The 13,906-nt window shown below is 49.5% G+C and overlaps 1 protein-coding gene across 2 annotated transcripts in view; it reads left to right on the top strand.

The window, feature by feature from the left end:
* The first annotated feature begins 7,756 nt into the window (after window positions 1-7,756).
* Window positions 7,757-13,906, top strand: part of LOC147717629 (major histocompatibility complex class I-related protein 1-like) — a 348,562-nt gene continuing 342,412 nt past the window's right edge. The window contains exon 1 of one of the 2 annotated variants that reach the window (XM_086924423.1): window positions 7,757-7,914. In XM_086924423.1, coding sequence (XP_086780549.1) covers window positions 7,851-7,914 — 64 coding nt within the window. In that variant the 5' untranslated portion in view covers window positions 7,757-7,850. The remainder of the gene's footprint in view (window positions 7,915-13,906) is intronic. The other variant, XM_086924424.1, reaches the window with a different exon arrangement.

Raw genomic sequence — 13,906 nt, 5'->3', positions numbered from 1 at the left:
CCAGCATCGCCCGCCCCGCTCCTCGACGCCTCCCGCTTTGCGCCTCTCCTCAAAACGCCTACAACAGCCGGGGCCCGCCTCGCAGAGGATCTGCCAGCATCTTTTTGGTTGTCTACACTTACCGTACGCCTCATTCGAGCCGGGCTCATCATCCAAAAAGGTACTGTAACACCACTCGTACCCCTGTGTGTACGCCACGGACCAAAGAGTCCGCAACGCTTGTATAGTACATTTTGACATTGTTTTACACGGTAAGTGTCGGACAAGAGTGCGCAACGCGCACAGGAACCAAGAACTACGCATTTTTAACAGAACTCTTATTTCGCTAAATAGTATTGTGGCCTCATTTTACAAACGTTATGTGGGTCTTGTGCTAAGCCTTATATAAAGAATACCTATTTTTGATACAAAACTAGACTGGTGTCCTTGTGTGGTGTTGTCACTGAGTTACTGTGTGTATTTACAAATGCTTAACCCATCACGCTCTGAGATGAGCCTTGTCTGCTCGTGCCACGCAAACTAGAGGGTGAGCAGGGGTTATTTTAAAGAGTAAGTCTCTCGCCCTGACTAGAGGAGAGGGTCCCTGCATGTCACAAGTTCTTACCTGTGCCAACCAGAGACCCCCAATTCTAACAGTAACGCTGAAGAAACTAAGCATGCGCGATTAGCTGATTGAAACTGTTATCTGTTGTTTCCACGATTCTGAGAGTGTTCCGATTCTAAAAGGGAAACAAAGTTTTCATGTTTATGCGGTTGCCAGAAACTACTCCCTTCTTGTTTACAAGGAGTTTCTAGTGGCCTCTGAGTTAGCTGGTACAAAGTAATTAACCACATCGCTGCTGCACATTTTCCCCTCCGGTGCTGAAGACTTCAGATTTACATCGTTTCATGACGAGCTCAGCTCGTCATCAGCACAGCTCCACTGTGCCTCATGACGAGCTGAGCTCGTCATGAGCATGGAAAGGGTTAAGTTTAATATACTCGATAGGGGCATACTGACCTCAGTCCTATGTCAAATTCATAGGGTATATTATTCCAATGCACAGAGCCTATTAGGGAAATTGGAACTACACTACAAGGACCCTGTTAGAATTGGGGGTCTCTGGTTGGCACAGGTAGGTACTTGTGACAAGCAGGGACCCTCTCCTCTAGTCAGGGCAAGGGAATTACTCTCTCAAAATAACCAATGCTCACCCTCTAGGCGGCGTGGCGCGAGCAGTCAAGGCTTAATTCAGAGGCGATGTAAGTTAAGCAGTTGTGACCACATACAGTAACCCAGTGACAACACTACAAATGGACACCACACAGGTTTTATATAAAAAAATAAGTATACTTTATATGGAGTTATCACCAGACCAATAAACGACAAAAGGAATCCACAGTACTATTAAGGTTAAAAAGGCTTAATTCAAGGTTCTGTGCGAGTCGGTAGCCTTGTCCGGCTATAGCGTTGCTGAAAAGAACACAGAGTCTAACAAATCCAGCCGACCGCCCCGGTCCGGGTCCACTCAAATGTCGACAGACTCAGTCACAGTACCTTTTCCATGAGGCGGCCGGCACGGATTTGCAAGCCGGTTCCAGGGTTCGTCACGGTGTAGAAAAAGAAAGCGTTGCAGGTCACGGTGTCCTTCCAGTCGCAGTGCAGGCTATGGCTCGTTGACGGCGTCGAGACGGCGTCGGTGAACGCAGAGCTTGCGTTGTTCGAGGCGGACGTTGCTTGGTGCGGTGCCTACAGGATACTGGGCCCGTCATGAGAGTCGGTCACAGCTCCCTGCCTCTGTAGCCACTTGTTTCCAGCAGTAATTCACAAAGGCTGGTGAAGTCCACTGGTCCTGGGACTTCGGTCAGGGGGCAAGCTCTCTTCCAAGCCCTTGGAGATCTTTGCACAAGTTGAAAGAAAAGTCCAAAGTTCTTTCTCCTCTCTTTGGCAGTCAGGCAACCACTGCAGGCCAATCCCCCAAGCAGCACTTCAGCTTGGGAATAGTCTCTCCTCAGTTTCTTCAGGTTCCTTCTCCTCAGCAGAGGTTTTGTCTTGTAAGTCCAGAAGTGATCTAATTTCATGGGATCAGGGTCCCAATACTTAAACCCCTACATCCTTTGTTCTCTGAGGGGAGAGGGGCCTGTGCCCAGTTCAAGCCAGTTATGAAGCACTCTGTTTACCAGACTTCTTCTTTCCTTTCACCACGCAGGGCAGGCACATCAGATGCCCCACAGGAGGTGGAACCAGCATTGTGGAAGGCAAGTACAGTCCAGGAGCACTTTTTTGACAGTCCTCCTTCTCTTCTTTCAGTGTGCAGGGCAGAGACATCAGACACACCACAGGGGGTAGAGCCAGCATTGTAGAGGGAAGGCCCAGCCCTATTCAGGTCCCAGGTGCAACTCCTCCCTCCCATCTAGATGCAGATCTCCCTATTCACCACCGGGCTGCCCCTGCCTGTCTCCTGGAATTCCCCAGCCCTGTCACACACAAACCCAGACAAGGAATACACAACCTCGCAGAGGCAGGCTCAAATGGTTAGGCAAGCAAATACCTACTTTCTAAAAGTTGTATATGCAAACACAGAATATTAAAATAAACGTTACTAAAAGATGTATTTTATTATTCTGAGTCCAGGCATACTAAACTCGAATTTCTACCATGTTCTCTGAGTCTGCAAGGATTATAAACATGTAACAATCCTGCAGCCCATTCTGGCCTATGGGGAACAGGTAGCCTTGCATAGTGAAAAACGAAAATGGCTGTAATTCACTATTAGGACATGCCACACACATCAGGGCTTGTCCTACCTTATACTTACAATGCACCCTGCCCTGGGGCCTACCATAGGGGTGACTAATATGAAGAAAAGGGAAGGTTTAGGGACTGGCAAGTGGGTGCACTTGCCCAGTCAGCATGACAGTACCAGACTGCATGCAGGCTCTTCAATGGCAGACCTTAGACACATTTTACAAGGCCGCTTCTGTGGGTGGCACAACCAGTAATGCAAGCCCACTAGCAGCATTTGGATTTACACGCCTTGGGCACACTCAGTGCACTGTACTAGGGTCTGACGGTAAACCAAACATCCAATCATGGAACCACTAATCAATACATCAATTTACAGTAGGGAGCACTCGCACTGTGGCACTGGACAGCAGTGGCACAGTGCCCAAAGCATCTAACACCAGCAAAAACACATGAGGTAACAGCAAAAATGGAAGGGAGACCCACGCCAATGGTGCCAGGTCTAACAGACCCCCTTAGATCATGCATGCATTTTATTAGATGGATTGGGATCCCATATGGGCCGGGTGCTTTTACCGCCCGTACTCTGTTGTATGGCAAGTTCGACTTCCTGAAGAGAAAAAAGGAAGGGTGGTCAGTGCTGCAGTCTTCAGTGTAAAGAAAGTACCAACCCTGGTCTTCCACGATATGGTATGTAGCGGTAAAGTGTGATACTCAATCTGACGCTATGATGTCACACTGCAAGGGTTTTTTTTTAGAAATATTCCTGAATCTTATTTTCTTTATTAGGTCCCAAAATATTTTACTATTGTTCTTTACTGCTGCTAATTCCAGGAGTTCACAATCTTTTTTTATAAACCTCTTATTTTCTAAATTTAATAGCAGTTTTATATTTACGGCGTGGGGAGGCAGACAGCGTCTTCCTCAATCTGTGATTGCCCAATGAACAGTGCTCATCGAACCAATATGGCCCTCCCTTGTCTGGGCAAATGAGCTTGAGTTGGGCCTGCTTGACACATTGAGTTACACTGCTGTAATGAGTTGTCAACTCTTTGCTGCCATCGTCAGCTAAACAGCTGAGCAACAGACCCTGATTTGGTTTGACTAAAGATGTCAGGGTTTCAATTAAGCTGCCAAATAAACATAAGGCCATCCAGAAACAGACACTCACTCACCCTTACCGCAACTTGCACACCCAGTCACTCACTCATGCAGCTATTTATACACCCACTCACTCACCCAGCCAGTCACTACACACCCACTTACCCACCCATAGAGCCACTTACACCGTCACTCGCTCACCCATACAGCCACTGACACACATAATCACTCACACATCATCTCACTCAGCCACACAGGTACACACACACCCACTTATACACCCATCCAGCCACTCACACACCCATACACACAAGGATACCTACAGTCACACAGCCACTCACATGCGCTTGAAGTAGAATCACTCAGTAGTAGTGCCTCTAGTATGCTAATTCAACTTTCGGAGGAGGTTAACATATATGTTTAACACCCATAAACTCTTAAAAACACTTACGCTCACTTGACGATGTTATCAGTGATTTCATTTGAGATGTCATCAGTGATATCATCAGTGATGTCACTGACCATGTCATGAGTGATGTAATATGTGAGGTCATAAGCCGTGAATTGCAGCGGCGTAGGTTATAGTTAGCTCAGGTAACTATAACTGCTGAATTATGGTCTTGTACGAGAGAAATCTGAGCCCAACTATAACGTCCCTGTGACCTTTGTTTTTTTCAGTAAATATATTTACGCACACACATATATATATATACACACATACACCATATTGTCACTTAAGTAGGTAAAAAGGTAACTTACCTGTGAAGTAAAGACTGTATTCGTACCTGCTGTGTAAAGTCCCCTGTCTATCTCCTGCAAAATGATGACCCTGATGTAAAGCTTACATACCTGTTGGTAAAGTAAACACCATAACTCACTCCGGAACAGGAGTCTAGAAGGGAATAGGGGATGAATCTGTTTGCATTTATTCTCTTAGCCTCCATACTTGACTTTGTTAATTGTTTTTGTTTCCTTTTTCAATCTCTATCCAGAATTCTGAGATACTTTGCAATAAGTTCATGGCATCTACAGTTATACATTTTACTGTTTCCTCTGTATGCGACCAAATGCATAATGCATACTACTTGTTCAAATATTCAGCCAAAAAGAGTACATGGCAAAAGTTTCAATCCTTTGATAAACGTGCTTTTTTCTGATTTATAGTCACATATCTATGTTTTTACAAGCAATTCAGACATTAAATCCAGAAAACTATCAAGGAACAATTTAGAACATTTCTGGATTCATGTCTGTTTTATACACACCGGTATTTGGTGAACACTTGGCTTCTAATAGATAAACATTAAAGTGTTAGGAGACAGCTGGTCAGGGGGGAGTCAGGATGCCAAGGCCCCTAGTGCAAGCCAGGAAAACGGGACTCTGACGGTTGGTTGGGCTATAAAATATAGAATTAATACCACTCATTGTGCGCCATCAGGCCCCTGAACCCCGCGGCCACTGCACCTGCTGCACACACCCTAGTTCCTCCCCTGCCATCAGGATGGCTGAAGCTTGGCCTAAGCTCAGTGTAATCTCTGTTGAAGGTGGCCTTTGTTACTCTTCCTTTACACCCAAATGACCCTCTGAGGCTATTTTACTATCCAAGGGAGACCCTTGCATGGCTGGATGTCAGGACCCAGGGACTTGCACAGTTCCTTGCACTAATGATGCTTTCCCCCAATATGGGATGAAATATACTTCCCTTGAGGGTCTGAGTGCAAACTTATAGCACAAATTTGTGCAGACAGTGCCTGCCTGTGTTTACATTTGTTTGGTGCCATTTCCTCCCACTCAATATTTTACTTTCTTCTCTTTTTGTCTCCAGGTTTCAGGTTCCTTTCCTTTTCAGGTTTCGCCAGAAATCTATTGTTTTTAATATAAACTTAAAAGGGACTTACATCCCGTCTCTTCTCTTTCCTGGCTTTTCATTGGTTCCTGTACGTGCCACTTACCTTTCCTCCATTTCTATTAACTGTAGCATATTTTACTGCATTTTCCAATGCTTATTCCTTGTCTGCTTCTCTTATCAGTTTCCTGACCCTGAATCCACTTTGGTGTAACTGTATTTTCATAAAGTTTTGCCTTTTAATCTTTTAGCATATTTATGTCGCAATGTATCACCCAGAGAGATTAAGGGCCATATGTATGAAACTTTGGTTTTGCGATTCTCAAATAGTGATTTTTTGCGAATCGCTAATTGAGAATCGCAAAACACTATGGGCCTCATTTATGAGGCCTTACGTCAGTTTTGCGTTTCCGATGCGTCACTTTTTGTGACGCATCGTCGGCGTAAAACATGCCTCCTGTTGCGCACTATTTACAAAGTGACGCATCTAAGTAGATGCGTCACTTTGTAAACCCCTACGCTACATTATACCTGCACATAGATGCTAAGGGCATGTATGTGCGCCACATGGCTCTTTGAAAAATGCAAAAATTGCATTTTCAAAGTAATTGCAAATTACCACCAACTTACAGTTGGTGGTAATTTGCGATTCCTTATGGCTAAATTACACTTTTTCTGGGCCTCTTACATTGCATTTAAGGAATCGCAATTTGCAATTCCTTAAATGCAATCGCAAAATAGGGAATTGCAAATTTGCGATTCCTTAATTTGCGAGGCTGTATTCCTTTCATACATCCCACTTAGGTAAATTGCGATCGCAAACGCCGAAATTTTATGAATTTCAACGTTTGCGACCGCAATTTTGAATGATACATATGGCCCTAAGTGATTTGCACAGAATCACAGGATGTAGCCAGCGCAGTGAGACTCGAACTGGTCCCCAGCTCTCGCGTCAGCAGCTCTGGCTGCTGCGCCACATACTCTCCATTCCGCCACATCCTCTCCACCCCTGTGTTACCTGTCAGGGAGCTCTTTCCTTCTCCTGGACGATGATTGATGAAAACAGCTCTTTATTGATTACATAGGCGAAACTGATGCATTACCAATGCTTATTTATTTTACCATTCATTCTCTGTATTTATCTGGCTTCTCTGCCGTCTGGTTCTTCTTTTCCAGCAGAGAAACTCTGAAGCAATCATCAAGTTTAGATAATATGCGGAGTCTTGTCCGGATTTAGATTTGGGCTGGCGAATTAATGTCCGACAGGACAATGGAGTAATTTACTCCGTCACCCTGACCGACATCTCGTCCCCCAAATCTAGAGTCACGGCGTTCTCGTCAATGTTGTTAAAATTTGACGGATGGCTCCGTTAAACAGGCGACCGTCCGTCAAACTTTTACAAACCTATTCAATTTTCAAAAACAAACTCCCAAAACTGAATTTTTGCTTTTGAGAAATGGAAAACTAATGACTCGAACTTCTAAGCACTAACAGAGCGAAGTCTGGCAGAGATGGGGTAGAGAAGGCAGAAAACCCGTTTTAAATGGCTCGAAATCGACCCAAGGGTGCGCTTTAGAGAAGGACCACTTGCATTACACAAGGTCACATTCATGTTATAGACACAGGGAGGCGAAATGATTTGTGCAGAATCACAGGGTGTTGAGCGGACGCCAAGACTCAAACCCTGGTCCTCAGTGCCAAAGTTTGCAGCTCTGGCCATAAGGTTGCATCCTCTTCCCTGCCAATAATAAGAGCGAGGGCTTCAAAGCGCTCTTACAGTCTGAGCACAGGCAGGGCTCACCACAGCAACAGAAACGGTAAAAACAAACAAATACAAGAGAAATTGAAGGGATAAATAACAAGAAGACTGTGCTCGGCGACGGGGGCTTCTAAGCACTGGGGGAAAAGGACCAAAAGAGAACTCAAAAGAAGGAAAGACAACGGAACTTCTGCCTCCTCTTCACTTTAGAGTTCATTTTTAGCTCCTCGCAGCGAGGCTTTACCTGGTGACCGATGACGTGTTGAAGCTCTGCCTTCTGATTGGTCAGTTCTTCTCAGCCTCCGAGCCCTGGGAGGACTTGGCTCAGATCTTGTGAAGTTCTCACCGGATTAGGTCCTCCAGGCTGTGATAATTGTCCCCTCTGTGGCCTCACGACTGCCCCCCCCCCACCCCCATCATGAGCTGGGGTCCCCCACTCCTCCTGCTCCTGGTGGGGCTCTGGCTGCAGCCAGCCCAGGCAGGTGAGTGTTCTGGGGAATGCCCGGTTACCCACTGGTAATATTCCTTACTCCCAGTCCTGGTCTCCCCGTCCCATTCCTGAGCCCTTCCCTCCCTCCCTGTGTTGAATTTTTTTGGGGGTGATTGTTTCCTTTCTGGGTTGTTTTCTTTGGTATTCTCAGGAAGTTTCTCTACTGCACTTTCCCCTTTATTGTCACATGATGGTGACACCATGTTGGGGAAGGGCAAAAGCTCGGCTACGTAATAGGTTTATGTAGAGCAGGCTAGCTGCTCACTGTTAACGAATGGGACGGAGAGACAGGACGAGGAGGTAATGTATAGTGTAAGGGAGGCAGGTGGACTGTACTGGGATCAGTGTAACACAGAGATGGGGACATGGCAGTGTGCGGGGATCTTTGTAAGAGGGCTAGGGGGGTGAAATGCAATCAGTGTAACAGGAGGGAGGGAGTGGTGTGTGGGGATCTTTGTAACAACAGGTGGGTGAGGGCTGTATGTGGGGATCAGTGTAGCAGGGTGAGGGCTGTGTGCGGGGACCGGTGTAACAGAGGATGAGGGCTGTGTGCGAGGACCAGTGTAACACAAGGTGAGGTCTGTGTGCGGGAATCAGAGTAACGGGATGAGGGGTGTGTAGGGCAATACGTGTAACAGGTGGAAGTGGGTTATGTGTGTGCACATCAGTGTAACATCAAGGGAGTGTTGTGTGCGGCGAACAGTGTAACTTGGTGTGAGGGCTGTGTGCGGGGATAAGTGTAACAAAGGGTGAGGGCTGTGTCTGAGGATCAGTGTAACACAGGGTGAGGGCTGTGTGTGGGTAACAGTGTAAGAGGGTGGGGGCTGTGTGCAGGAATCACTGTAACACAGTTTGGGGGCTGTGTGCGGGGATCAGTGTAACACATGGTGAGGGTTGTGTGCAGGGATCAGTGTAACAGGGTGAGGGTTGTGTGGTGGGACCAGTGTAACTTGGGGTGAGAGCAGTGTGTAAATGTAAATGTATGTAAATGTAAATGTATTTGAGCTTATATAGCGCACAGCTACCCGCAGTGGGTGTCCCGGCGCTTGCTTAGGGAACCCGTCCTGGTATTCCCCTGTGAGATAACCCCTGCAGGGTATCCACAAGGTGAAAGCCAGGCATCCCGCCGCGAGGGGCTGTTGTGGAGATTAAGCAAGCTATTGCCCAGAGTCTCAGAGTGTGAACCCGTGAGTCGAGAAGGCACCGGAGCGAGAATTATCGAGTCCGTGGAATTTTTAGCCCAAGACCCGCCGAGGCGGGGAATTGAACCCTGGTCCAGGGCCGATCTCAGTTTCCGGGTCTGCCGCCTCTAACCCCTGACCCCGGGGATCCGCGTAACAGGGCGAGGGGTGTGTAGGGCAATTAGTGTAACAGATGGGAGAGGGTGGTGTTCAAGAACCAGTTTACCCTTGTGTGAGGGCTGTGTGTGGGGACTAGTGTAACACAGGGTGAGGGCTGTGTGCAGGGACCAATATATCACGATGTGAGGTCAGTATGTGGGGACTAGTGTAACACGGGGTGAGGGCTGTGTGCGGGGATCAGTGTAACGGGGTGAGAACTGTGTGTGGGGATCAGTGTAACACATGGGGGGGCTGTGTGCGGGGATCAGTGTAACACAAGGTAAAGGGTGTGTGGGGGGAACAGTGTAACACAAGTTGAGGGCTGTGTATGGGGATCAGTGTAACACACGTGAGCACTGTGTGTGGGGATCAGTGTATCACAGGGTCAGGGCTGTGTGGGGATCAGTGTAACACAGGGTCAGGGCTGTATGTGGGGATCAGTGTAACACGGGGTGAGGGCTGTGTGTGGGGATCAGTGTAATATGGGGTGAGGGCTGTACATCGGTCTCAGTGTAACACAGTGAAGGCTGTGTGCGGGGATCAGGGTAACAGGGTGAGGGCTGTGCGTGGGTCTCGGTGTAATGAGGTGAGGGCTGTGTGCGGGGATCAGTGTAACAGGGTGAGGGCAGTGTGTGGGAATCAGTGAAACAGGGTGAGGGCTGTGTGCAGGTATCAGTGTAACAGGGTGAGGGCTGTGTGTGGCGATAAGTGTAACACAGGGTCAGGGCTGTGTGTGGGAATCAGTGTAACACAGGGTCAGGGCTGAGTAGAGTATGGGATATCGGTGTAACAGGGTGAGGGCTGTGTGCAGGGATCAGTGTAACACGGTGAAGGCTATGTGCAGGGATCAGTGTAACACAGGGTGAGGGCTGTGTGTGGGGATCAGTGAAACACTGGGTGATGGCTGTGTGCGGGGATCAGTGTAACACAGGGTGAGGGCTGTGTGCGGAGATCAGTATAACACCTGGGGTGAGGGCTGTGTGCGGGGATCACTGTAAGACGGGGTCAGAGCTGTGTGCGGGGATCAGTGTAACACAGGGTAAGGGCTGTGAGTAGAGATTAGTGTAACACAGGGTCAGAGCTGTGTGCGGGAGGATCAGTTTAACAATGTGAAGGCTGTGCGTGTGTCTCAGTGTAACAGGGTGAGGGCTGTGTGTGGCGATCAGTGTAACACAGTGTCAGGGCTGTGTGTGGGGATCAGTGTAACACAGGGTCAGGGCTGAGTGCAAGGATGAGTGTAATAGGGTGAGGGCTGTGTGCGGGGATCAGGGTAACAGGGTGAGGGCTGTGCATGGGTCTCAGTGTAACACGGTGAAGGCTGTGTGTGGGGATCAGGGTAACAGGGTGAGAGCTGTGCGTGGGTCTCAGTGTAACACAGTGAGGGATGTGTGTGGGGATCAGTGTAACAGGGTGAGGGTTGTGTGCAGGGATCAGTGTAACAGGGTGAGGGTTGTGTTCTGGGACCAGTGTAACTTGGGGTGAGAGTGGTGTGCGGGGATCTGCGTAACAGGGCGAGGGGTGTGTAGGGCAATTAGTGTAACAAATGGGAGAGGGTGGTGTTCAAGAACCAGTTTACCCTTGTGTGAAGGCTGTGTGTGGGGACTAGTGTAACACGGGGTGAGGGCTGTGTGCTGGGATCAGTGTAACGGGGTGAGAACTGTGTGTGGGAATCAGTGTAACACATGGGGTGGGAGCTGTGTGCGGGGATCAGTGTAACACAAGGTCAGGGCTGTGTGGGGATCAGTGTAACACAGGGTCAGGGCTGTATGTGGGGATCAGTGTAACACGGGGTGAAGGCTGTGTGTGGGGATCAGTGTAATATGGGGTGAGGGCTGTACATCGGTCTCAGTGTAACACAGTGAAGGCTGTGTGCGGGGATCAGGGTAACAGGGTGAGGGCTGTGCGTGGGTCTCAGTGTACTGAGGTGAGGGCTGTGTGCGGGGATCAGTGTAACAGGGTGAGGGCTGTGTGTGGGGATCAGTGTAACACAGGGTCAGGGCTGAGTGCAAGGAGGAGTGTAATAGGGTGAGGGCTGTATCCGGGGATCAGGGTAACAGGGTAAGGGCTGTGCATGGGTCTCAGTGTAACACGGTGAAGGCTGTGTGTGGGGATCAGGGTAACAGGGTGAGAGCTGTGCGTGGGTCTCAGTGTAACACAGTGAGGGATGTGTGTGGGGATCAGTGTAACAGGGTGAGGGCTGTGTGCATGGATCAGTGTAACAGGGTGAGGGCTGGGTGTGGGAATCAGTGTAACACAAGGTGAGGGCTGTGTGCGGGGATCAGTGTAACACACAAGGTGAGAGCTGTGTATGGGGATCAGTCTAACACGGGGTCAGGGCTATGTGTGGGGATCAGTGTAACACAGGGCGAGGGCTGAGTGCAAGGATGAGTGTAACATGGTGAAGGCTGTGTCTGAGGATCAAGGTAACAGGGTGAGGGCTGTGTGCATAGGGCTGTGTGCAGATCTCAGTGTAACAGGGTGAATGCTGTGTGGATAGGGGTGTGTGTGGGTCTCAGTGTAAAAAGGTGAGGGCTGTGTGTGAGGATCAGTGGAACACGGGGTGAGAGCTGTGTGCAGGAATCAGTGGAACAGGGTAAGGGCTGTGTGTGGGGATCAGTGTAACATGGGGTGAGGGCTATATGCGGGGATCCGTGTAACATGGGGTGAGGGCTGTGTGCAAGGATCAGTGTAGCAGGGTGAGGGCTGTGTGCAGGGGATCAATGTAACAGGGTGAGGGATGTTTGCGGGACATCAGTGTAGCAGGGTGAGGGCTGTGTGTGTGACATTGATATAACAGAGTGAGGGCTGTGTGCGGGACATTGGTGTAACGGAGTGAGAGCTGTGTGCGGGACATTGCTGTAACAGGGTAAGGGCTGTGTGCGGGATATTGGTGTAACACAGGGTGAAATCTATGTGCAGGGATCAGTGTAACACGGGGTGAGGGCTGTGTGCGGGGATCAGTGAAACACGGGGTGATGGCTGTGTGCGGGGATCAGTGTAACACGGGGTGAGGGCTGTGTGCGGAGATCACTGTAAGACGGGGTCAGAGCTGTGTGCGGGGATCAGTGTAACACAGGGTAGGGGCTGTGAGTGGGGATCAGTGTAACACAGGGTCAGAGCTGTGTGCGGGGATCAGGTTAACATAGTGAAGCCTGTGCGTGTGTCTCAGTGTAACAGGGTGAGTTCTGTGCGCTGGGATCAGTGTAACTAGAGGTGAGAGCTGTGTGCATTGATCAGTGTAACAAGGAGTGAGGGCTGTGTGTGGGGTTTAGTGTAACATGGGGTGAGGGCTGTGTGTGGGGATCAGTGCAACATGGGGTCAGAGCTGTGTGTGGGGGATCAGTGTAACATGGGGTTAGGGCTGTGCTCAAGGATGAGTGTAACAGGGTGAAGGCTGTGTGTGGGAATCTGGGTAATAGGGTGAGGGTTGTGTGCAGGAATCAGTGTAACACGGGGTGCGGGCTGTGTGCGGGTATCAGTGTAACACGGGGTCAGATCTGTGTGCGGGGATCAGTAGAACATGGGGTGAGGGATGTGTTCAAGGATGAGTGTAACAGGGTGAGGGCTGTGTGTGAGGATCAGTGTAACACCGTGAGTGCAGGGATCGGTGTAACACGGGGTGAGGGCTGTGTGCGGGGATCAGTGTAACAAGGGATAAAGGCTGTGCACGGGGATCAGTGAACACGGGGTGAGGTATGTTTGCAGGGATCAGTGGAACACGGTGAATGCTGTGTGCAAGGATCAGTGTAACGCAGTGATGGCTGTGTGCGCGAATCAGTGTAACACTGGCTGAGGACTGTGTGTGGGGATCAGTGTAACAGCGTGAGTGCTGTGTGCGGGGATCAGTGTAACACGGGGTGAGGGCTGTGTGTGGGGATCAGTGTAACAGCATGAGTGTTGTGTGTGGGGATCAGTGTAACATGGGGTGAGGGCTGTCTGCGGGGATCAGTGTAACACTGTGAGTACTGTGTGTGGGGATCAGTGTAACACGGGATGAGGGCTGTGTGTGGGGATCTGCGTAACACGGTGAGTACCGTGTGTGGGGATCAGTGTAACACGGGGTGAGGGCTGTGTGCGGGATTAGTGTAACACGGGGTGAGGGCTGTGTGCGGGGATCAGTGCAATACGGGGTGGGGGCTGTGTGCGGGGATCAGTGTAACACCGTCAGTACTGTGTGTGGGGATCAGTGTAACACAGGCTGAGGGCTGTTTACGGGATCAGTGTAACACATTGAAGGCTGTGTGCGGGGATCAGTGTAACATGGCGTGAGGGATGTGTGTTGGGATCAGTGTAACAAGGGATGAGGGTTGTGTCGGGCAATCAGTGTAACATGTGGGAGAGGGTGGTGTGTGTGCGCCTCAGTGTACTATAGGGATAGGAGAGCTTTTGGGGATCTTTGTAAAAACAGGTGGGAGAGGGCAGTGTGGGGATCAGTTTACAAGGGGTGAGGACTGTGTTGGGATCAGTGTTACAAGGGGTGAGGGCTGTGTGCAGGGATCCGTGTAATGGGGCTACGGGGTAAAATGCAATCAGTGTAACAGGAGGGAGAGAGTGGTGTGTGGGGATCTTTGTAACAACAGGTGGGTGAGAGCTGTGTGCGGGGACCAGTGTAACGGAGGGTGAAGGCTGTGTGCTAGGATCACT

The sequence above is a fragment of the Lissotriton vulgaris genome, chromosome 5, assembly GCF_964263255.1.
Source record: "Lissotriton vulgaris chromosome 5, aLisVul1.2, whole genome shotgun sequence".
NCBI classification, from domain to species: domain Eukaryota; kingdom Metazoa; phylum Chordata; class Amphibia; order Caudata; family Salamandridae; genus Lissotriton; species Lissotriton vulgaris.
The sequence above is the reverse complement of the archived record's forward strand: the minus strand, read 5'-3'. Positions and strand labels throughout refer to the sequence as shown.